A 24,797-nucleotide genomic window follows, 5' to 3' on the forward strand; every position below is an offset into this window, starting at 1 on the left:
ATGCCTGAAGAAAACATTAGCTATGTGAAGAATTTTGTCATTCTAGGTTTTCCTGGACTTCCCCCTAATTACTATGGCCTTGCTTCAGTGGTTATGTTTTGTGTTTATGTATGCACCTTAATGGGAAATGGGATATTTTTTGCATTATTTGTAAGAGAAAAAAGTCTTAAAAAACCTATGTATTATATCATGTTAAATCTTGCTGCATCAGATGTATTGTTTAGCACCACAACCTTACCCAAGATTATTGCTCGATATTGGTTTGGTGATGGCTCCATTTCATTCGCAGGCTGCTTTATTCAGATGCAATTTGTGCACTATTTTGCTTCAGTTAATGCATTGGTGCTAGCAGTCATGGCCTTTGATAGATATGTGGCAGTCTGTAATCCACTCAGATATGCTAATATTGTCAAAGAATCCACTATCTTGGGTTTATGTGTTGTATCCTGGCTGTTACCTGAGGCCTCTGTCTTACTTGTAGTAATCAATGCAACCTCCTTTCCTTATTGTGCTTCCAACATAATCATCCAATGCTACTGTGACTATGTGGCTGTCACAAAGCTTTCATGCAATGACAGAACACCCTATGCATTATCAGCTTTACTTTCAGCTATGATTATGCTGCTCATACCACTAGCATTTATTTTGTTCTCTTATGGCTCTATTATTGTGACAGTGTTTCGAACTTCATCCACACGTGGACAGCTAAAAACTCTCTCCACATGCAGTTCACAGCTTATAATTATCACCCTCTATTTTTTACCAAGGTGTTCCAATTATATATATTCCTTTTTACACATCCAATTCAGTGCTGACATACAGATACTTGTTATTATGTTGTACAGCCTGCTGCCCCCTATGATCAATCCACTCATCTACTGTTTAAAGACAAAAGAAGCTAAAGAATGCTTAAAGAAGCATTTAAACAGGTCATCATTTGTTCAAGTTTTAAAAATACAGGTCCAGGTTTCTACTCTATCTAAGTGATTTATTAAACACATGTATAATGCTAAATATTTTGTAAGAATTGTTCTGACAGAAATGTGACATTTCACTATGAGCTGTTCTTGTTGCAAGTTTTTGTGGCTTGGATTTTTGGAATATACATTCGAGACATCATAGTGTTTCAGTTTTAAACTTCAGTTTTATATATGGATTATGCTGTCAAGTTTCAAGCTTATTTATTTAAATTACATTCACAAATATAATCCAAAAAAAATTGTGAAACTCTGTCAATGTTTTGAGATAAATCAATCCAACACAAATCCATAAATGAAGGCGAATAAACATTAATAAATTAGACAAATAAAGTCTCAAATAGGGTCGTCACTGAAAAATAAAAATAAATAAATAAATAAAATCTAAAAAATAATACTAAATAATCCCAAAGGTTTGCAGCATTAATCAAGTATCTAAGGAAGTTGTTATTTTTTATTCCTTATTTTTATGAGACACTAATAGAATTTTAACGAATAATTTCTGGATTGCCTACTAAATTATTCAATAAAAAAAAATAAATAAATAATAATAATAATAATAATAGTAATAATAATAATAATAATAATAATAATAATAATAATAATAATAATAATAATAACTAGCTGGGGACTAGTTTGGCATCCACATCACGTCACTTGCTGTTAACAAAGGTTTTAAACTGGATTACTTTGGATTTTTGAGGAACCAAGCATAACAACCCCACCAATGGTCATAAATAAAATAGTCCAAATAGAATGAAGAAGTGAGGCCGAGAGGTCCTCACTGTACCCTGTAGCGCAATGATGCATTTGATTAGATTCACTACATTCTGGATTTTTTAACACGCATGCACTGTAATAGGTTTTGATAACGTAATTAAGCTTGGATCACGCATGCACAAATTTATTTTGACAGGAAAGTGGCAGAAAAATGATGGATTGATTGACGGCAGAGACAGTAGTTCAGTAAATAATTCATCAGTGTTTAGGGTTAGGGTAAGAACATCTAGTATGTAGTGTATCTAAACCAATACGTTGTACGTCATTTTTCTATTTGTGCTTTGTATATTTTTTAGAAAATTCTTACTGCATGCACTAAATGTTTGTTTTGGGGGTACAGTAGCTATAAGTAAAGAAAGAGGAGTGGAGTCTCAGTTTTTTCTGACCATGTCACATTCTCTAGCAAGTTGGTTAAGTATTTTTTCGCCAATTTTTCCCTTATTCTGTGTTGGCCAATTCCAACCCACCAGATAGCTCGCCCCATCACATTAGCCGAGAATGTTGACTGTTAACGCATGCTTTCTCTAAGACACATGAAGCCAGCCAATTGCATCTTTTCAAACTGTCTTTTTGTGTGTGTGTGTGTGTGTGTGTGTGTGTGTGTGTGTGTGTACTTGAGCTCACAGATGCCCGTGATTGGTTAATGTCTCTGTGCTAAAGTAGAAATCTAAATAGTGGAACATACTGTACATAAGTCTTGTGTGGTTGAGAATTAGATTGTAGCTTATAAACTGGGTTTCATGAAAAGTCATAAATAAAATGTCCCTTCATCATAATAATTGACACCCTGAGGTATCTCATCTCGTTGAGACATTCCAGAACAGCCTCCGCAGAAACAGCTAAAAATATAAAAACCCAAAAAGTACAGTCTAAACTGTGGTGTAGTGGCATTCTCAAGTCTTATATTTTCTGGAGAGTCTAAGTATTAATATTACACTACAGCTGAGATTCTCACTGTCTACACACTACTCATAATAAAAGTATGTGAAGTAGGCCATTTGAGATGAAGCCCAAGAAAATAAGTGAGGAAAGTGGAAGATAAACAGGCCAGATGCACAGAGCATGATTTGTCAGCAGGGATGGAATCAGACTGGCCATTAGAATTTTATTCCTACAACTGTGTATCCCATGATAAGGTCAGCAGGGAACATGGATGGATATAAAACGAGTTTAATACATGGGCTGACAGCATCATCTAACAACCTGAAGGAGGTATGAAGACTGAAAACTCCATGTGTATAGACAGTATGAAGAGTTGAAAGTCCTCACTAAATGAAAGAAATCTTTTACTGCTTGAATGTCTTCAGCTGCAGAATGTACACTAAAATTATGAACTAGTTTGGAGAGGTAAAATTTATAGTGAAGTGTTTTATTGACAAAGCTTATTTCTAACTGATATGCATTTTAATATCACCACTTAAATGTTTATTTTGATATAGTCCATTTTCACTTAGAATAAAAATTATACAAATCATTTGTTAATTAATTTCTATTTGAAGAACTGCTTTGTGAATTGTCTAAAGCTGAATGAGCTGGTGATGTTGTTAAGCTCAGTTGAGTTTAGTAAAAAAAAAATTTCTGTGCACTAGGCTACATCACCTCTGTCCTTCCATCTGACATCTGACCATCAAAGCATCATGCCTGAAGAAAACATTACCTATGTGAAGAATTTTGTCATTCTAGGTTTTCCTGGACTTCCCCCTAATTATTATGGCCTAGCTTCAGTGGTTATGTTTTGTGTTTATGTATGCACCTTAATGGGAAATGGGATATTTTTTGCATTATTTGTAAGAGAAAAAAGTCTTAAAAAACCTATGTATTATATCATGTTAAATCTTGCTGCATCAGATGTATTGTTTAGCACCACAACCTTACCCAAGATTATTGCTCGATATTGGTTTGGTGATGGCTCCATTTCATTCGCAGGCTGCTTTATTCAGATGCAATTTGTGCACTATTTTACTTCAGTTAATGCATTGGTGCTAGCAGTCATGGCCTTCGATAGATATGTGGCAGTCTGTAATCCACTCAGATATGCTAATATTGTCAAAGAATCCACTATCTTGGGTTTATGTGTTGTATCCTGGCTGTTACCTGAGGCCTCTGTCTTACTTGCAGTAATCAATGCAACCTCCTTTCCTTATTGTGCTTCCAACATAATCATCCAATGCTACTGTGACTATGTGGCTGTCACAAAGCTTTCATGCAATGACAGAACACCCTATGCATTATCAGCTTTACTTTCAGCTATGATTATGCTGCTCATACCACTAGCATTTATTTTGTTCTCTTATGGCTCTATTATTGTGACAGTGTTTCGAACTTCATCCACACGTGGACGGCTAAAAACTCTCTCCACATGCAGTTCACAGCTTATAATTATCACCCTCTATTTTTTACCAAGGTGTTCCAATTATATATATTCCTTTTTACACATCCAATTCAGTGCTGACATACAGATACTTGTTATTATGTTGTACAGCCTGCTGCCCCCTATGATCAATCCACTCATCTACTGTTTAAAGACAAAAGAAGCTAAAGAATGCTTAAAGAAGCATTTAAACAGGTCATCATTTGTTCAAGTTTTAAAAATACAGGTCCAGGTTTCTACTCTATCTAAGTGATTTATTAAACACATGTATAATGCTAAATATTTTGTAAGAATTGTTCTGACAGAAGTGTGACATTTCACTATGAGCTGTTCTTGTTGCAAGCTTTTGTGGCTTGGATTTTTGGAATATACATTCGAGACATCATAGTGTTTCAGTTTTAAACTTCAGTTTTATATCTGGATTATGCTGTCAAGTTTCAAGCTTATTTATTTAAATTACATTCACAAATATAATCCAAAAAAAATTGTGAAACTCTGTCAATGTTTTGAGATAAATCAATCCAACACAAATCCATAAATGAAGGCGAATAAACATTAATAAATTAGACAAATAAAGTCTCAAATAGGGTCGTCACCGAAAAATAAAAATAAATAAATAAATAAAATCTAAAAAATAATACTAAATAATCCCAAAGGTTTGCAGCATTAATCAAGTATCTAAGGAAGTTGTTATTTTTTATTCCTTATTTTTATGAGACACTAATAGAATTTTAACGAATAATTTCTGGATCGCCTACTAAATTATTCAATAAAAATAATAATAATAATAATAATAATAATAACTAGCTGGGGACTAGTTTGGCATCCACATCACGTCACTTGCTGTTAACAAAGGTTTTAAACTGGATTACTTTGGATTTTTGAGGAACCAAGCATAACAACCCCACCAATGGTCATAAATAAAATAGTCCAAATAGAATGAAGAAGTGAGGCCGAGAGGTCCTCACTGTACCATGTAGCGTGATGATGCATTTGATTAGATTCACTACATTCTGGATTTTTTAACACGCATGCGCTGTAGTAGGTTTTGATAACGTAATTAAGCTTGGATCACGCATGCGCAAATTTATTTTGACAGGAAAGTGGCAGAAAAATGATGGATTGATTGACAGCAGAGACAGTATTTTAGTAAATAATTCATCAGTGTTTAGGGTTAGGGTAAGAGCATCTAGTATGTAGTGTATCTAAACCAATACGTTGTACGTCATTTTTCTATTTGTGCTTTGTATATTTTTTAGAAAATTCTTACTGCATGCACTAAATGTTTGTTTTGGGGGTACAGTAGCTATAAGTAAAGAAAGAGGAGTGGAGTCTCAGTTTTTTCTGACCATGTCACATTCTCTAGCAAGTTGGTTAAGTATTTTTTCGCCAATTTTTCCCTTATTCTGTGTTGGCCAATTCCAACCCACCAGCTAGCTCGCCCCATCACATTAGCCGAGAATGTTGACTGTTAACGCATGCTTTCTCTAAGACACATGAAGCCAGCCAATTGCATCTTTTCAAACTGTCTTTTTGTGTGTGTGTGTGTGTGTGTGTGTGTGTGTGTGTGTGTGTGTACTTGAGCTCACAGATGCCCGTGATTGGTTAATGTCTCTGTGCTAAAGTAGAAATCTAAATAGTGGAACATACTGTACATAAGTCTTGTGTGGTTGAGAATTAGATTGTAGCTTATAAACTGGGTTTCATGAAAAGTCATAAATAAAATGTCCCTTCATCATAATAATTGACACCCTGAGGTATCTCATCTCGTTGAGACATTCCAGAACAGCCTCCGCAGAAACAGCTAAAAATATAAAAACCCAAAAAGTACAGTCTAAACTGTGGTGTAGTGGCATTCTCAAGTCTTATATTTTCTGGAGAGTCTAAGTATTAATATTACACTACAGCTGAGATTCTCACTGTCTACACACTACTCATAATAAAAGTATGTGAAGTAGGCCATTTGAGATGAAGCCCAAGAAAATAAGTGAGGAAAGTGGAAGATAAACAGGCCAGATGCACAGAGCATGATTTGTCAGCAGGGATGGAATCAGACTGGCCATTAGAATTTTATTCCTACAACTGTGTATCCCATGATAAGGTCAGCAGGGAACATGGATGGATATAAAACGAGATTAATACATGGGCTGACAGCATCATCTAACAACCTGAAGGAGGTATGAAGACTGAAAACTCCATGTGTATAGACAGTATGAAGAGTTGAAAGTACTCACTAAATGAAAAAAATCTTTTACTGCTTGAATGTCCTCAGCTGCAGAATGTACACTAAAATTGTGAACTAGTTTGGAGAGGTAAAATTTATAGTGAAGTGCTTTATTGACAAAGGTTATTTCTAACTGATATGCATTTTAATATCACCACTGAAATGTTTATTTTGATATAGTCCATTTTCACTTAGAATAAAAATTATACAAATCATTTGTTAATTAATTTCTATTTGAAGAACTGCTTTGTGAATTGACTAAAGCTGAATGAGTTGTTGATTTTGTTAAGCTCATTTGAGTTTAGTAAAATGTTTCTGTGCATTAGGCTACATCACCCCTGTCCTTCCATCTGACATCTGACCTTCAAAGCATCATGCCTGAAGAAAACATTACCTATGTGAAGAATTTTGTCATTCTAGGTTTTCCTGGACTTCCCCCTAATTACTATGGCCTTGCTTCAGTGGTTATGTTTTGTGTTTATGTATGCACCTTAATGGGAAATGGGATATATTTTGCATTATTTGTAAGAGAAAAAAGTCTTAAAAAACCTATGTATTATATCATGTTAAATCTTGCTGCATCAGATGTATTGTTTAGCACCACAACTTTACCCAAAATTATTGCTAGATATTGGTTTGGTGATGGCTCCATTTCATTCGCAGGCTGCTTTATTCAGATGCAATTTGTGCACTATTTTACTTCAGTTAATGCATTGGTGCTAGCAGTCATGGCCTTCGATAGATATGTGGCAGTCTGTAATCCACTCTGATATGCTAATATTGTCAAAGAATCCACTATCTTGGGTTTATGTGTTGTATCCTGGCTGTTACCTGAGGCCTCTGTCTTACTTGCAGTAATCAATGCAACCTCCTTTCCTTATTGTGCTTCCAACATAATCATCCAATGCTACTGTGACTATGTGGCTGTCACAAAGCTTTCATGCAATGACAGAACACCCTATGCATTATCAGCTTTACTTTCAGCTATGATTATGCTGCTCATACCGCTAGCATTTATTTTGTTCTCTTATGGCTCTATTATTGTGACAGTGTTTCGAACTTCATCCACACGTGGACGGCTAAAAACTCTCTCCACATGCAGTTCTCAGCTTATAATTATCACCCTCTATTTTTTACCAAGGTGTTCCAATAATATATATTCCTTTTTACACATCCAGTTCAGTGCTGATGTACAAATACTTGTTATTATGTTGTACAGCCTGCTACCCCCTATGATCAATCCACTCATCTACTGTTTAAAGACAAAAGAAGCTAAAGAATGCTTAAAGAAGCATTTAAACAGGTCATCATTTGTTCAAGTTTTAAAAATACAGGTCCAGGTTTCTACTCTATCTAAGTGATTTATAAAAACACATGTATAATGCTAAATATTTTGTAAGAATTGTTCTGACAGAAGTGTGACATTTCACTATGAGCTGTTCTTGTTGCAAGCTTTTGTGGCTTGGATTTTTGGAATATACATTCGAGACATCATAGTGTTTCAGTTTTAAACTTCAGTTTTATATCTGGATTATGCTGTCAAGTTTCAAGCTTATTTATTTAAATTACATTCACAAATATAATCCAAAAAAAATTGTGAAACTCTGTCAATGTTTTGAGATAAATCAATCCAACACAAATCCATAAATGAAGGCAAATAAACACTAAATAGTCGCATCACAGAAATAATATAAAAAAATTATACTAAACAAACCAAAAGTAAAATCTGACTTACAAGGAATTTGTCCATTAACACTGACTACATTAAAAACAAAATAGTGAATTGAACAAAAGTCGTACATTAAATAAGCACAAGGAAACAAAGATAAAGATCAATATATAAAGACAAATATATAGAGATAAATAGGAAAATATGGGTACAAGATGATATAAAATATTCATCACCAACTGATGCTGTTGGGTCTTAGCTGTGTCAACTGTAATTTGCTTTTGGTTAAAGCATCAGCTTTTTCCCTCATCATTTTTTTTCAAAATGTATAATGCATAGATGAACAGTACAAACATAATTACATATAGTGAACCATATTGAATCCAACAGTATTTACAATTAGCTTGGAGTCTGTGGCCCTGAGTTACTAAAGTCTTGCCTGTGTAAAACCATGTGAAAACTTGATGGAAAAAAAAAAAAACAGGCAAATTGATTTAGTAATAGACTCCATAGAGGAAAGTATGATTCACATGAGCAAAATAGCATGCACTGTCCAGTTTTTCATGCCATTGTTTTGCTTAATGAATATGCATTTTGGGGTGTTTCTGCCTAATAGTTCAATGTACAGCATGTCAAAAATCTATTGGTTAATTTTTTATCCACAATATCATTTACCAATCCTGAAAGACACTTTGGTGAATGTTCATACCAGAGTACAGCATGTATTAAATTTGCAGAAGCACTTTTGGACAGCTGAAGAAAACATTGTTGAATTTTATGTATTTTTATATATATATATATATATATATATATATATATATATATGCACTGATCAACCATATATTATATTAGGCAGCAAGTGAAGAGTCAGTTGATGTGTTGGAAGCAGGAAAAATGGGCAAGCATAAGGATCTGACCAACTTTGACAAGTGCCAAATTGTGATGGCTAGATGACTGGGTCACAGCATCTCCAAAATGGAAGGTCTTATGGGGTGTTCCCAGTATGCAGTGGTTAGTACCTACCAAAAGTGATACAAGGAAGGACAACCAGTGAACCGGTCACATGGTTATGGGCTCCCAAGGCTCACTGATGCATGTGGGGAGAGAAGGCTAGCCTGTCTGGTCCGATCGCACAGAAAAGCTACTGTAGCACACATTGCTGAAAAAGTTAATGCTGGCTGTGATAGAAAGGTGTCAGAACACACAGTGCATCACAGCTTGCTGCGTATGGGGCTGTGTAGCCACAGACTGGTCAGAGTGCCCATGCTGACCCCTGTCCACCGCCGAAAGCACCTACAATGAGCATTAGAACTGGACCATGGAGCAATGGAAGAAGGTGGCCTGGTCCGATGAATCACATTTTCTTTTACATAAAGTGGATGGCCAGATGCATGTATCTCACTTATCAGGGGAAGAGATGGCACCAGGATACACTATGGGAAGAGGGCAACCCGGCGGAGGCAGCGTGACGCTCTGGGCAATGTTCTCCGGGGGAACTCTGGGTCCTAAAATCTCACCAGGTACCAACTAACAAGGTGACAGCACCAACTACTGGCCTGGCATATGTAATACAGCATTTTTGGCCGTTATCGCGGATATGTGTAAACGCGAATCGTTTTGAAAATGTTGTCATGTATACGTGAAACTTTTTGAAAACACAAGAGAAAAACTTTTCCGTTTTTGACTACACTGTTGTCATGTAAACGTAGCCTCAGTTATGTAATAGAGCTTCCTTTATAGACCAGACAGATTGATCTATGCAATGGGAGCAGGACTTCTCCACCTGTGGTTTATGTGAACAGTGAAGTTGAGCTGAGGAAACTTAAATGGTAACTAACTCACCTTTGTTTCAAAATATGGTCATGGGAAAAAGAAAGTACACCTTCCTTCAATTTGATGTTTTTATATATCAGGGCTTAAATTAATAAATAAACAATTGTGTGGTCTTCAACAACTTCTATAAAGAAACCAACATACAGGCTACGTTTACACGACAATGATGTAGTGAAAAATGGAAAAGTTTTTCTCTTGCGTTTTCAAAAAGTTTCACGTATACATGACAACATTTTCAAAACGATTCGCGTTTACACATATCCGCGATAACGGCCAAAAATGCTGTATGACGTATGCCAGGCCAGTAGTTGGCGCTGTCACCTTGTTAGTTGGTTGTAATATTGGTGAAGTAAATCCACACTTTGCTGAAGAAGCGTTAGCGAACTCTTGAGCAGCAACATCACTACCATGTACTCCGCCATTGTTGTGTATGTTTGTTCGTGCTTGCCTTTACAATAGACACGTACTGCGCATGTCTACATACCTAACACGTACTACGCACACGCATGACGTCACCATTTTCAAAGATTCCCGTTTTAGGTGTTTACATGGAGACGATAACAGTGGCGTTTTCAAAAACTTGCACTTTGAAACCCGTTTTCAAAAATATGCGTTTTCAGTCCCCAAAACGCCGTTGTCGTTTAAACGAACAGGCAAAATGCATAAAAAGTTTCCCATTTTTGGCTGAAAACGTTGTCGTGTAAACAGCCCCTCAGAAACCAGGTGGGAAAAATAATTACACCCTTCCTACTTCCACAATCATTAACAGAGTAATTAGCAGCCAGGTGTTACTAATGAAATGCACAAGATTAGTTAATCATTAAGAAGTGTGACTATCTCTATAAAAGCAGAACTTTTGGTAGTTTGGTGTTCTGGAGCACTCAGGTGTGGACATCAGTCATGGCTGCAGAGATGCAATTGTTGCTACTCATTAATTGGGAATTGTTACAAAGTCATCTCCAAACCATTTGAAAGTCAGACCATTTAATGCCCAGAGATATAAATAAAAACCCAAGAGTTACAACATGTGACCTACAGGCCTCTCTAAGCACATTAATGTTTATGTACATGACACCACAATCAAAAAAGACTGAACCAATATGGCTTGCATGGAAGGGTGGCAAGGAAAAAGCTCCTTCTCTCCAAAAATAATATGGCAGCACAAATTAGTTTTTCCAAAATTGCACCTGAACAGACCACACAAGTTCTGGAACAATATCTTTTGGACTGATTAGACCAAGATGGAGATGTTTGGTCATAATTCACAGCACATGTTTGGTGAAAACGAAACACAGCATATCACCAATAACTCCTCATACCAACTGTCAAACATGGTGGTGATGGGGTGATGATTTGGGCTTGTTTTGCAGCCACAGGACCTGGGAAACTTGCAGTCCACTTTATACCAGAATATTCTTGAGACAAATGGGAAGCCATCTGTCCAGCAGCTTAAGCTGGGCCAAAATTGTTTCATACAACAGGACAACAATCCCAAGCACACCAGCAAAACGACACCTGAATGGCTAAAGAAAAGAAAATCTAGGTGTTGGAATGGCCAAGTCAAAGTCCAGACCTCAACCCCATTGAGATGCTGTGGCAGGATCTTAAGAGAGCTGTGCATAAATGAATGCCCTCAAACATCAAAGAATTGAAGCAATGTTTTAAAGAACAGCAGGCCAAAAATGTTTTTTTTTGTTGTCACCTGAGGTTATTTGTTTATTTATAGAAGTTAGTGAGGACCACACAATTGTTATTTAACTGCATGAACGTGCAGGTGTTCCTCATGAAGTGGATAGTGAGTGTATATTTTTTATTGTTAAGCTAATATAATACTAGCTACCTAGAACTAGCATACCTGATGACACCTGCCAAAGCTACTAAAATTTACTTTTATTAGTTGTGTGGAGAAAAAGTGCTCACTTTCCTATGGAGCTGCTGCACTGTCATAGCCATATAACAACGCACCTTGGAGAAGAAAGATGTTCTGGCCTTCCATTTAAGAAGGAGCTAAAACTTGGGAAATGATTGCATTTGCATTTCAGAAACTTTAGGGGACATTGGGAAAATTGTTGAGAAATTTGTGAAAATCAATAATTACCACTAGAGTGTGCCTGTTCCACAACCTGCATCATTATTGTTGTTATTATTATTATTATTGAAACTAGATAAAGCATCTATATCATTTATATATATAACATATAAGTTAATATCAGCCAATTCAAAGCCAGTTAGACCCAGTGTAGTGTTTGTCTTTGATAATGAGCTCTGTGTGTGTGTGTGTGTGTGTGTGTGTGTGTTTGTGTACAGCATTGTTATGCTTTCTCCTAAGAGGAAGCAGTAGCACTGTTTGGGTACTGGTCCTCTCAAGGGCATCCAGTTATAATGACTGGTAAACAAGTAGCTAATGAAGACTATAGGGGAAAGGACTAATTAGTAAACTCTTTCTGTTTGTGTCATAATGTCTCTATATTGATATATTTTCAAATTAAATCCCTTGTTTCACATCAACTAGAAGCATGTGATCATAAAGCAAGTTTCTAAAGGGATTGCATCAACATGGTGCCTAGTTTTGTCAAATTATGAATTTAAAAGTTCAGACTAAACTTTTTTCCTTTCAAGTAATAGTACTGATTTCATTATTATTATTAGTAGTAGTAGTAGTAGTGGTAATAGTATTTAATAATAATAATAATAATAATAATAATTATGTGGATCCAACATGGTGGATGGACAGACAGACAGACGGATTTACTTTATTGTAACTACAAATTATATTATTGAATTACAAGTAACATCATGCTTAATATTTGGTCTTGTACTTTTACAATATACATAAACATTAGAATGTTGAGCCAACTACAATTCATTTTTCAGACCCCAGAGCAAATGTCTCAGGGTGTCTCATACTATTTCTAAAAAAGAAAGACAAATTTTTAATTCAGAGCAGGGGGAATATATTTAATTTAACTTGACTATTAGCAGAGGTATCATATGGGGAATAATAAGGGAAAATACTCAAAATCCCAACAGATAATAGCCACACTACTGCAGAAAACTAGGAATTTGTCCATTTTAAGACCTATTTACATGTACCTGGTGAGATTTTATGAACCATACACAAACGCAAAAAAAATTTATATGAAGCCCTGCTTATTAAGGGCCACACATGCATTATAAAGCTCGTCAACAAAATAGTGATTTAATGGGAAAAGCCAATTCAGTCTATTTGTCTGCATAATTTTTGCTGTTGTTAATTCATCAGACAATAAATAAATCTGAATTTGTAAGTGGGCTTAACATATGGACAAATACTTTTCAGCATTTTTACAGTGTAGTAAGAAGAGTAGTATAAGTAACAAAAAATAGCAAATAATATTTACAATCACACAGGAACTTCATACTAATTCATACTACTTCATACAACTTCATATATGTAAGTTGTAAATGATTGCTGAATGTGTTATCATTATCTGATCAATAGTCTTTCATTTGAGCACGGTTTGCATGCAAGAGGCTCTGTGAAGTGCAGAACTGGATGCAGAGTTTTGGAAAGATGTGATGTTCAAAGTCAGTTGTTTACCATTTGAGGCTATTATTAATTTCATGGCAACACTAAAATACACCAGACCTGATTCATTTATGTTTTTCAGCATTTTTTTCAGCATTTTGTTTAGCCTAAAAAAACTAGCTATAAATAGTTCACATTTTACATAACTACATGCCTGATTATTGTCTTAAACAGCTTGTTAAAAAAAGTATACAAGCCCAGACACAGGACTGTCTTTTTTATTTGCAGCATCCTTCGACAATATCACTTCCAATGCAGTTTCACTGAAATTGATTTTCCACCGCTTATGTTTACTTCTTTCATCAGATCTTGAAATTCTTTCTTGAATTTTCCTTGAGTCTTATTACTAATGATTACCTCATTATTGCAACACCTGTATAATTTAGTGTTTGTTTCATATGTAAATTAGACGTACATGTGATTACATTGAGGTGATTCATATGCGTACAACATATAAAGACAGTAGTGGGCAGGAGATTGTGTCCCAAGCAGCAGTGTAGGGGAAAACAGCTGTCAGTATGTAACTCGCACCCTCCAAATCCACACCCTACCACCCCAGGGAGACACACCCACACCCAGCTAGGTTTTTGTGATGTAGTGGTTAGCATGTTTGCCTTGTACCACCAGAGTTGGGGGTTTGATTCCCACCTCTTCCCTGTGTGTGTGGAGTTTCCATGTTCTCCCTGTGCTTCAGGGGTTTCCTCCCCCAGGCCAAAGACATGCATTGTAGGCTGATTGGCAAATCTAAATTGTCCATAGTGTGTGAATGGGTGTGTAAGTATGTGCCGTTGTGCCCTGCAATGGGTTGGCACCCTGTCCAGGGTGTCCCCCGCCTTGTTCCCCGAGTCCCCTGGGATGGGCTCCAAGACAGAATGTTCTGATTAATATATATATTTTTAACAGCAGACAGATCATGGTCAGTATTACCAGTATTTCCATGGCAAGACTACATCTCATCCACATATTTCCCAGCATATAGACCTTGCCTAAATGTTAAATGTCTCCTAACAAAAAAAAAATCACAGCATCAATGATTATAAGTTTTATTTTGTTAAACATGTTTTTTAAATTTGTTTATAATTAGTCTTAGATTATCTTAAGCATCTGTCTCTGTGTATGAGCTGTTGCTATTGAAACAATAACATATCAGAACAAGTGCATTACTATAACCCTCATTTGCATTACAGCTGGGACTATTGTCCAAGCCATGCTGTTATATGTAAATAATGTACACCATCTGACCAATCAGATTCAAGCATTTAACCGCACTGTGATATAATATGATTTATTACAAATATCGCTAGATAATATAATTTTTACACCAGAACATAATAAAAATGTACATGTTCAAACTTTCCTGTCAAGTACACTCTAATAACGAATTTAGCTAATTCTGATCATTTTCTCCTTCAACTTTTCATGTGAAATACTCTGTCTTTTTATATTTGCATTTGTTTTAATTTGGTCAACATGCAGCTTAATTATGATTGGTTGGGTAACTGTTCAGTCATTTTAAAACAACCAATACCTTGAAAAATCATCTAAGAAAATGCTGTGTTTTTCTTTTCTCAGAGATTTATGATTGTCAGTGATAGGCTTAGTTCAGAGCATGTAAACATGCACAAAATAGCAGGGAAGAGAATCACTTGCCTGCTAAAGTGCAGGGGATGTGTCCCCCCATGTCCCCTTGAGGCTTCTTGAGGCTACTGATTCAATATTTCCACTCAAATCACACTCGTTTTGATTTTGTATGACACTTTGAATCAAACACAGATTATACATCATACATCACATACAAATACAAATTGCACTTATTTTTATATAACTTTGATGAATAAGGTCCACTGTCACTAACCAAGCAGGGTATAGGAGCCAAATAAATGTCTCCTAATGGTTTAAGATTTTTTTGTATTTTACATTCATTTTTCTTTTTTTCTATTTTGAAATTATATTTTTAAAAATGCTTATTGCATGCATTAAATGTTTGTTTTGGGGGGGCAGTAGGTATAAGTAAAGGAGGAAGAGTGGAGTCTCACAGGTTTCTGACCATGTCACATTCTCTAGCAAGTTTGTTAAGTGTTTTTCCCCAACTTCTCCCTAATTCGGTGTTGGACAATTCCCATCCACCAGCTATGAATGAATGAAAGCCTTTATTGTCATTGTATATCTCTGTATACAACGAAATTACTGCTTCTGACTGGTGTTATAAAAAACAATCATATAACATTAAACAATAAATAAACTATAAAGTGAGTATACCATATAGTATAAAAGTATGTATGTATGTACAGCAAGTATACAGTATAAAGTATATACAGCAGGTGACTAAGTCATAATATTGCACATTGAACATTCAGAACAATCTGAAAAGTGACCAGTGATAGTATTGCACATTACCCTCTACACTGTTGTAAACAGTTTAGTATAGATACACAGAGTACAGATTGGAATGGAATAAGTGACCATAGTTGAGTAAGTGACCAGAGATAGTAATTGCACATTTACATTCTACATTTAGTGCATCGAGAGTCCTGATAAATAAAGTGACCAGTATTGCACACTGACATTCTACATATGATATAAACAGCAAGTGTAGACAAAAGTAGAGATTGTTGAAATAAGTCACCGTAGTTGGACACAGTGATCAGAGGTAGTATTGTACATTGACATTTTACTTTTAGTGCATTTGTGAGTTTATAGTCCTGATAACATTTGGGAAAAAACTGTCCTGAAACCAAGTGGTCCTTGTTCTTAAGGATCTGTACCGCCTGCCCGAGGGCAGGAGATCAAACAGTTGGTGGCTTGGGTGGGATGTGTCCTAGATGATGTTTTTGGCCCTAGTGAGATAGCGGGAGCAGGCAATATCTTCCAGGGAGGGTACTGAGCATCCAGTGATTTTTTTAGGCTGTGTTGATTATCCTTTGGAGGGCTCTCTTGTCTGCTGCAGTGCAACTGGAGTACCACACCGAAATGATGTATACTAGCACGCTTTCGATGGTGGAGCGGTAAAAGGCCACCAGCAGCTTGCACTCCAGGTTGTTTTTGCTGAGCACTCTGAGGAAGTGTAGCCGTTGCTGTGCCTTCTTGATGGTTGCTAAGGTGTTAGCTGACCAAGAGAGGTCATCAGATATATTGACTCCCAGGAATTTAAAGGTGTGGACCCTTTCCACACAGTCCCCATTGATGTAGAGTGGGGCTGTGCCTTCTGAAGTCCAGAATGAGCTCTTTTGTTTTTGAGGTGTTTAGAGTAAGGTTGTTATCAGAGCACCACACCTCCAGTTTCTGTACTTCATCTCTGTAAGCTGATTCATCATGTTCTGAGATAAGTCCAATCATTGTAGTATCGTCAGCAAATTTGATGATGGTGTTGGTAGAATGAGTGGGAGTGCAGTCATATGTGTACAAAGAGTAGAGTAGAGGGCTCAATACGCAACCTTGTGGAGAACCGGTGCTGAGCGTGATGGTGGAGGAGAGATGGGATCCAAGCCTAACAGTCTGTGGGTGGTTTGTGAGGAAGTCCTTTATTCAGGTGCAGATGGAGGGAGAGAGGCCCAGATCAGTTAATTTGCTGATTAGAATGTCTGGGATAATTTTATTGAACGCTGAGCTGTAGTCTGTGAAGAGCATTCTTACATAGGATCCCTGGAGTTCAAGGTGGTTTAGTGCAGCGTGAAGGGCTATGGTGATGGCATCTTCTGTAGACCTATTTGCTCTGTATGCAAATTGGTGTGGGTCAAAGGTGGGAGGAAGACTGGATTTGATGTGCTGTGAGACCAGTCTCTCAAAGCACTTCATGATTACTGGTGTGAGTGCAACTGGTCTGTAGTCGTTCAGGCTGTTGGTGGCTGTCTTTTTAGGGACAGGGATGATGGTAGCAGATTTTAAGCAGGGTGGGATGATGGCTGATGTCAGTGAGAGGTTGAAGATCTTTGTGAAGACCCCGGCAAGCTGGTTGGCACAGGCTTTGAGTACCTTGCCAGATACTCCGTCAGGACCAGCGGCCTTTCTTGTGTTTACGGTTTTGAGTACTTATCTCACCTTCCATTCCTGTAGGGTGGGATGGCAGATGCTAGAGGTTGGTGGTGGCACTGAATTTGCATTGGGCCCATTGACCTCAAAGCGGGTGAAGAAATGGTTAAGTTCCTCAGCCAGCGAGGCATCAGCCTAGACGGTGCTGTGGTTATTGTTCTTGTAATTGGTGATGCTGTGAATTCCCTGCCACACTCTTCTTGGGTTATTGTCTGTGAAATGGCCCTCAATTTTTCTTTTGTAAGCATCTTTGGCATGTTTGATGCCTCTCCTCAGGCTGGCTCTAGCAGCACTATACAGAGCCTTGTCACCTGACCTGAAGGCGGAGTTGCGTTCTTTGAGCAGTGACTGGACCTCACTTGTCATCCAGGGTTTCTGGTTGGGAAACATCCGAATCTTTTTGTTGACAGTGACATTGTCCGTGCAGTTTTTAATAAAAAACAGTACAGTTTCTGTGTATTGCTCCAGGTCCTGCTGTTCAAAAACCTCCCAGGCTGTATGTTCAAAGCAGTCCTGCAGTTGAGAGAGAGCGCCCTCAGGCCAAGTTTTTATGATCTTTGTGACCGGCTTTGTTTTCCTCCTCAGCGAGGTGTATGCAGGGAGAAAGAGAAGCTAGCTCTGCCCATCACATTATCTGAGAATGTTGAAGGCTAACACATGCTTCCTCCAAGACATATAAAGCCAGTCAATTGCATCTTTTCAAACTTCTAGTCTTGCTGCATCACAGGGCAACGTAACACCCTCAGAAGAAAAAAGTTTCTATGTTGTACTTTTTTCAGTTGCACAAAACTCAAGGAATAAAATACCAAAGGTTGACATTTTTAAAGTTTTTTTTGATTAGTGTACTTGAGCTCACAGATGCCCAGGATTGTCTAGTGTTGCTTTGCTAAAGTAGAAATCTACATAGTGGAACATGCATTTTTTTTTAATCACTTCATATATATATATATATATATATATATATATATATATTTATGTATATATTTTTCTTTATATTTAATATTTTTCTATATTTTCTTTTCTATGTTGGAACAGTTGTAAAAAACATTTCACTGCAAGTCGTACTGTGTATGGTTATGCATGTGAAAAATAAAATTTTAATCTGAATTTGAATTTGAGTCACAAGTCTTGTGTGATTGAGAATTAGGTTGTAGTTTATACACTGGCTTTCATGAAAAGTCATAAATAAAAGGTTCCTTTATCAGAATACTTGACATCATGAGGTATATCACGTCATTGAGCCATTCCAGTACAGCCTCCTCAGTAACAACCAAAAAAAAAAAAAAAAGTACAGTCTAAACTGTGGTGTAGTGGCATTCTCAATAGTTATAGTTTCTAGAAGGTTTAATACATAATTTAAGTATTAATATTACACTAAAACTCACTGACATTCTCATTGTGCTCACTATGTACGCATAATAAAAGTATGTGAAGTAGGCCATTTGAGATGAAGCTCAAGAAAATAAGTGAGGAAAGTGGAAGATAAACAGGCCAGATGCACAGAGCATGCTTTGTCAGCAGGGATGGAATCAGACTGGCCATTAGAATTTTTATGCCCACAACTGTGTATCCCATGATAAGGTCAGCAGGGAATATGGATGGATATAAAACGAGTTTAATACATGGGCTGACAGCATCATCTAACAACCTGAAGCAGGTATGAAGACTGAAAACTCCATGTGTACAGTCACTAAATAGAAAGAAATCACTAAATAGAAGAAAATCTTTTATTTCTTGAATGTCTTCAGCTGTAGAATGTACTCTAAAATTGTGAACTAGTTTGTAGAGGTAAAGTTTACAGTGAAGTATTTTACTGACAAAGGTTATTTCTAAGTGATATGCATTTTAATATCACCACTTAAATGCTCATTTTGATATAGTCCATTTTCACTTACAATAAAAATTCTACAAATCATTTGTTAATTAGTTTCTATGTGAAGAACTGCTTTGTGAATTGACTAAAGCTAAGTATGTTGTTGATTAAATGTACATAATGCATTTTGTGCATAAGGTCTATGCACATTTGAGCTTAGTAAAAAAAAAATTCTGTGCACTAGGCTACATCAACCTTGTCTTTCCATCTGACATCTGACCATCAAAGCATCATGCCTGAAGAAAACATTACCTATGTGAAGAATTTTGTCATTCTAGGTTTTCCTGGACTTCCCCCTAATTACTATGGCCTTGCTTCAGTGGTTATGTTTTGTGTTTATGTATGCACCTTAATGGGAAATGGGATATTTTTTGCATTATTTGTAAGAGAAAAAAGTCTTAAAAAACCTATGTATTATATCATGTTAAATCTTGCTGCATCAGATGTATTGTTTAGCACCACAACTTTACCCAAGATTATTGCTCGATATTGGTTTGGTGATGGCTCCATTTCATTTGCAGGCTGCTTTATTCAGATGCAATTTGTGCACTATTTTGGTTCAGTTAATGCATTGGTGCTAGCAGTCATGGCATTCGATAGATATGTCGCAGTCTGTAATCCACTCAGATATGCTAATATTGTCAAAGAATCCACCATCTTGGGTTTATGTGTTGCATCCTGGCTGTTACCTGAGCCCACGGTCTTACCTGCAGTAATCCGGGCAACCTCTCTTCCTTATTGTTCTTCCAACACAATCATCCAATGCTACTGTGACCATATGGCTGTCACGAAGCTTGCATGCACTGACAGAACACCCTATGCATTTTCAGCTTTAGTTTCAGCTATGGTTATGCTGCTCATACCATTAGCGTTTATTCTGTTCTCTTATGGCTCTATTATTGTGACAGTGTTTCGAACTTCATCCACACGTGGACGGCTAAAAACTCTCTCCACATGCAGTTCTCAGCTTATAATTATCACCTTCTTTTTTTTACCAAGGTGTTTATATTATTTATCCCCCAGTTTAGGTATTCACTTCAGTGCTGATGTACAAATACTTGTTATTATGTTGTACAGCCTGCTGCCCCCTATGATCAATCCACTCATCTACTGTTTAAAGACAAAAGAAGCTAAAGAATGCTTAAAGAAGCATTTAAACAGGTCATCATTTGTTCAAGTTTTAAAAATACAGGTCCTGGTTTCTACTCTATCTAAGTGATTTATTAAACACATGTATAATGCTAAATATTTTTGTAAGAATTGTTCTCATTATGATCTGGTCTTGTTGCAGGATTTTGTGGCTTGGATTTTTGGAATTTACATTTTGAGACATAGTGTTTCAATTTTAAACTGCAATTTTGTATATGGATTATGCTGTCAAGTTTCAAAATTACATGCACAAATATAATAAAACAATTGTGAAACTCTGTCAGTGAATTGAGAGAAATCAATCCAAAACAAATCCATAAATGAAGACAAATAAACACTAAATAAAGTAGACAAATAAAGTCTGAAACAGTGGCATCATAGAACTAACACCAAAAAAAAAATTCTCAAAAATAATACCAAATAAACCCAAAGGTTAGCGGCATTAATCAAGTACCTAAGGAAATTCTTATTTTGTATTCACTATTTTTGTGAGACACTAATAGAGTTCTAACAAATAATTTCTGGGTAACAAATAATGCCCATTAAATTATTCAATTATACTACTACTACTACTACTACAGATAATAATAATAATAATAATAATAATAATGTTTAAGTTTTATCTAAGTACTGAGATGTTCCTTAAATTCAACCAGATTAAGTCTCTCTCTCTCTGTCTGTCGAGCTACACCTGCTACTCCTGAGATACAAGTGGCCCTGACCCCTTCTGCTCTCCGGACCTGCCTGATCAGCTTGATGCCCATCTCATCAGTTGAGATCGCTCGCTGCTGTTGGGGGAGGCCCCACATGGATGGCCTGAAGATCATTGGGATTGCTGGGCATAGTGCCACTTGGGGGTCATGAAAATGACTCTGGTTCCTCTCAAGGTGTATTCCTCATATCGTCTCAGAGTTTTTCCTTGCCACTGTTGCCTCTGGCTTGCTCATTAGGGATAAATTCACATGTTTACAATTTATTTTGGTTGAATTTAATTTTAATGCATTTATTTCTGTAAAGCTGCTTTGTGACAATGTCCAAAATCGCTATATACAAATTGAATTGAATGTAAGCATATAATTACTTTAAAGGAGACTGGAGTGGGATTGAGCTGTGGACTAGTTTGGCATTCACATCAGGTCACTTGCTGTTAACAGAGGTTTTAAAGTGGATTTCTTTGGATTTCTTAGGAACCAAGCACAACAATGCCACCAATGGCCAGAAAAAAAATACACCAAATGATATGAAGAGTTGAGGCCAAGAGGTCCTTACTGCAGTCTATAGTGATGATGTATTTGATTAGATCCACTAAATTCTGGATGTTGTAACATGTATGGGCCATAGTAGGTCTCGATAATGTCATGAACGTTTAGTCACACATGTGCAAATTTATTTCGATAGGACAGTGGCAGAAAAATGATGGTTTGATCGATGGGAGAGACATCTAGGGTTAGGTTTAGAACATCTAGTACGTGGTGCATCTAATCCAATATGTCATTACGCTACGCTACAGGCTGCAGTGCGGACACAAGAGGCTGGGGCTGATTCCTTTCTAGCCCAGACTTTAGATTCATGCATGATTTAGATTCATGCATCAGTCATCAGTAGGGATTGAGAAGGCACATTCCAAATAGAGGTGTGGGTGTAATGTATGTGAATGAGATGGAGTATTTGCTCTATGAAACTTTTTATACCATCAGTGAGATCACGTCACTTAATACATTGCTCAACAGTAATAGCTTCATTGTTGATCTATTGATTGATAATAGATTTTAGCCTTCCATCTAATATCACCAACAGGCATAATAGTGATTAACCTATTCTATGAGAGTGGATGATTTTGTGGTTTGAGTGGTCAATAATCTTGAATTTCTTAATTTAGTACATCTAGATCAATCACAGTACAGTGGTTTTCTTCTGTGCCTCCTTAATGCTCTAATTTCCATGAAAGAAAATTCCAGTCATGTGACATGTACACTATGTGTTATATAAATAATGTAAATTGCCCTGGAACAAAGACACATATTCTGATGTGCAGTGACAGTTAGCAACACCCTGTAAAGGTATGGAGAGAACATATAATGTCTGAATGTCTTTTGGTAATTTATATAATTGCTATTTACATCGGAAACTAGTTAATGGTTATGGTTATTATAGCAATCTATCTCAAATAAAGAGAACTGAAAATTAACAAGATTTAAACCATTTTTACTGTATGTTTTTTTTTTTATAAACAGTTTAATTTATAAGGCAATTACATTCAAATACACAGTGTACATTACTTAGAATGATGCTGGCATTTTTCTGAATTTTCTCTTTAAGAACAATAGATCATGACGCCAGACGGAAACGTGACATTTGTGAAGGACTTTTTCATTGTTGGTTTTCCTGGACTTCATCCTAACTACTATGCCCTTGTATCTGCAGTTATGTTCTTAGTTTATGTGTGTATCTTGATAGCGAATGGAATTTTTCTTCTTTTGTTTGCAACAAACAAAAGTCTCCACAAACCCATGTACTTTATTTATGTAAGTCTTGTGTTGTCTGATGTGTTGTTTAGTACATGCACCTTACCAAAGATCATTGCTAGGTATTGGTTTCAAGCTGGGACCATTTCTTTTGCAGCTTGTTTTTTTCAGATGTACTTAGTGCATTATTTTGGTGTGGTCAGTTCATACACACTAGCCGTAATGGCCATTGATCGATATATAGCGGTTTGCTACCCATTCCGTTATCATATTATTATGTCAAATAGAAATATAATAATTCTGAGCGTAGTGGTCTGGCTTTTCTCTCATTCTTGCAGTATATTGTTGGTTGCCCGGGCTTCCCTACTTCCTTACTGTGGAGCCAATACCATCGTACAATGCTATTGTGATCACATATCTATTACCCGACTTGCATGCACTGACAGGACTACATATAGTTTTCCAGCTTTTGTTTATGCCATGGTAATATTGCTGGGATCTCTTGCCATTATTGTGTTCTCTTATTTCTGCATTATTTTAGCTGTCCTACAAATATCAAGTGCACAGGGGCGGCTAAAGACTTTTTCCACATGTAGTTCTCAACTCATTATAATTGCGCTCTTCTTCTTACCCAGGTGTTTTAATTACTTAGCTGCCAATGTAGGTATTACATTTAATGCCGATTTGCAAATAGCCATCATTATGATGTATAGCCTGTTACCTCCAATGATAAATCCTTTACTCTACAGTCTAAAAACAGAAGAAGTTAAGAAGATTTTGATAAGAGAATTTAAAAAAGACCAAGTAAGCTTGACCTTATGTGTCAGATCTTAAAATATATTATGGTACATGTGGACAGGGCTATTGTGTTAAGGAGAAACTGTAATTGGATCTACACATGATGACCAACTTCAGCACATAGTAATCAAATAGCGGAATTTTTTTGAGTACTGTGGAGAAAATCCAACATCTGATAACAAATATTGCTGCAATGGCTACTTTGAATTGGGCAGGTAAAGCAACATGGTACCTTGCTATAGACATACCACAAAGGACTGAATCTATCAATGGCTGAATTTATTTCACACAGATTGGACAAGGCCTAGTATTTTCCATGCTTTAACATACCAAATTCAGTTTTCTCAAAGCTTGAAAATAAACTGGTGGTTAGAATCAAATGTGTATAAATCTATTTTAATTTGGTGCATTCCACACTAAAATAAATTACATGGTAACATACTTCCTTTCAAGTATTGTTTCTTTATAAATTATAGTATGACTTGAAACGTCATGGAATATAAGTACAGCAATTATCAGTAAAATTGAGCACAGAGTGTACAGTACTTTATGAAGAATATTTCCATTCCTTCAAATGTTTAATCCTTTAACCTTAAAAAAAATTTACGATAAGAATATTTTGCCATTATTGTGTATTAGTATTCCTGCATTTCTTAAGATGTTTGATGAATTTTAAACACACGTGGATGGTTAAATGCTAATATGGATTTGCAGATAATCATTATCATGTTGAAGAAACTACTCACGATCAACCCCTTAAGAATATGTAAACATTTATGATGAGAAATACAATAACGTTAACTTGGTCAAATTCTGAGTGAGGACACAGGCTTCATACTATGATGCCTATTTTCAGTAAACAGTATTAAAAAAACTGAATGATTAGAATTTTGCAACAATAATGCAATATTTTTTACTTATAAATATAGCTTGATTTGACTGTGTCCACCATACTATGAAATGGAATTTATGAATTATTGTCACATCTGCATCCACGGCCAACCCAATGGCACACTCCTTATCCCAATTTGAATTCAGCCTGGATACTCACAATCACCTGA

The 24,797-nt window shown here is 36.3% G+C and overlaps 4 protein-coding genes and 1 pseudogene across 4 annotated transcripts; all 5 read left to right on the forward strand.

Moving 5' to 3' along the window:
* On the forward strand, positions 1 to 987 carry LOC117599060 (olfactory receptor 2AT4-like). The gene has a single exon (XM_053239566.1). It carries the CDS (start codon positions 1 to 3, stop codon positions 985 to 987), a length of 987 nt encoding a protein of 328 aa, XP_053095541.1.
* A 2,407-nt stretch (positions 988 to 3,394) lies between these two features.
* Positions 3,395 to 4,381, forward strand: LOC117599061 (olfactory receptor 2AT4-like). Its single transcript, XM_034310556.2, has one exon. It carries the CDS (start codon positions 3,395 to 3,397, stop codon positions 4,379 to 4,381), a length of 987 nt encoding a protein of 328 aa, XP_034166447.2.
* Positions 4,382 to 6,714: 2,333 nt separating this feature from the next.
* Positions 6,715 to 7,713, forward strand: LOC113539103 (olfactory receptor 2AT4-like; annotated as a pseudogene).
* An 11,703-nt stretch (positions 7,714 to 19,416) lies between these two features.
* LOC113539104 (olfactory receptor 2AT4-like) lies at positions 19,417 to 20,543 on the forward strand. Its single transcript, XM_053239568.1, has one exon. It carries the CDS (start codon positions 19,557 to 19,559, stop codon positions 20,541 to 20,543), a length of 987 nt encoding a protein of 328 aa, XP_053095543.1. The 5' UTR covers positions 19,417 to 19,556.
* Positions 20,544 to 22,803: 2,260 nt separating this feature from the next.
* LOC113539105 (olfactory receptor 2AT4-like) lies at positions 22,804 to 23,886 on the forward strand. The gene has a single exon (XM_034310557.2). The coding sequence runs from the start codon at positions 22,804 to 22,806 to the stop codon at positions 23,770 to 23,772; it is 969 nt and encodes a 322-aa protein (XP_034166448.1). The 3' UTR covers positions 23,773 to 23,886.
* Positions 23,887 to 24,797: the final 911 nt, after the last annotated feature.

Source organism: Pangasianodon hypophthalmus, chromosome 14 (assembly GCF_027358585.1).
Source record: "Pangasianodon hypophthalmus isolate fPanHyp1 chromosome 14, fPanHyp1.pri, whole genome shotgun sequence".
NCBI lineage: Eukaryota > Metazoa > Chordata > Actinopteri > Siluriformes > Pangasiidae > Pangasianodon > Pangasianodon hypophthalmus.

What these genes read in the sequence shown, in the direction of transcription:
- LOC117599060 (XM_053239566.1), top strand. Translation starts at nt 1, where the DNA reads ATGCCTGAAGAAAACATTAGCTATGTGAAGAATTTTGTCATTCTAGGT.
- LOC113539104 (XM_053239568.1), top strand. Translation starts at nt 19,557, where the DNA reads ATGCCTGAAGAAAACATTACCTATGTGAAGAATTTTGTCATTCTAGGT.
- LOC117599061 (XM_034310556.2), top strand. Translation starts at nt 3,395, where the DNA reads ATGCCTGAAGAAAACATTACCTATGTGAAGAATTTTGTCATTCTAGGT.
- LOC113539105 (XM_034310557.2), top strand. Translation starts at nt 22,804, where the DNA reads ATGACGCCAGACGGAAACGTGACATTTGTGAAGGACTTTTTCATTGTT.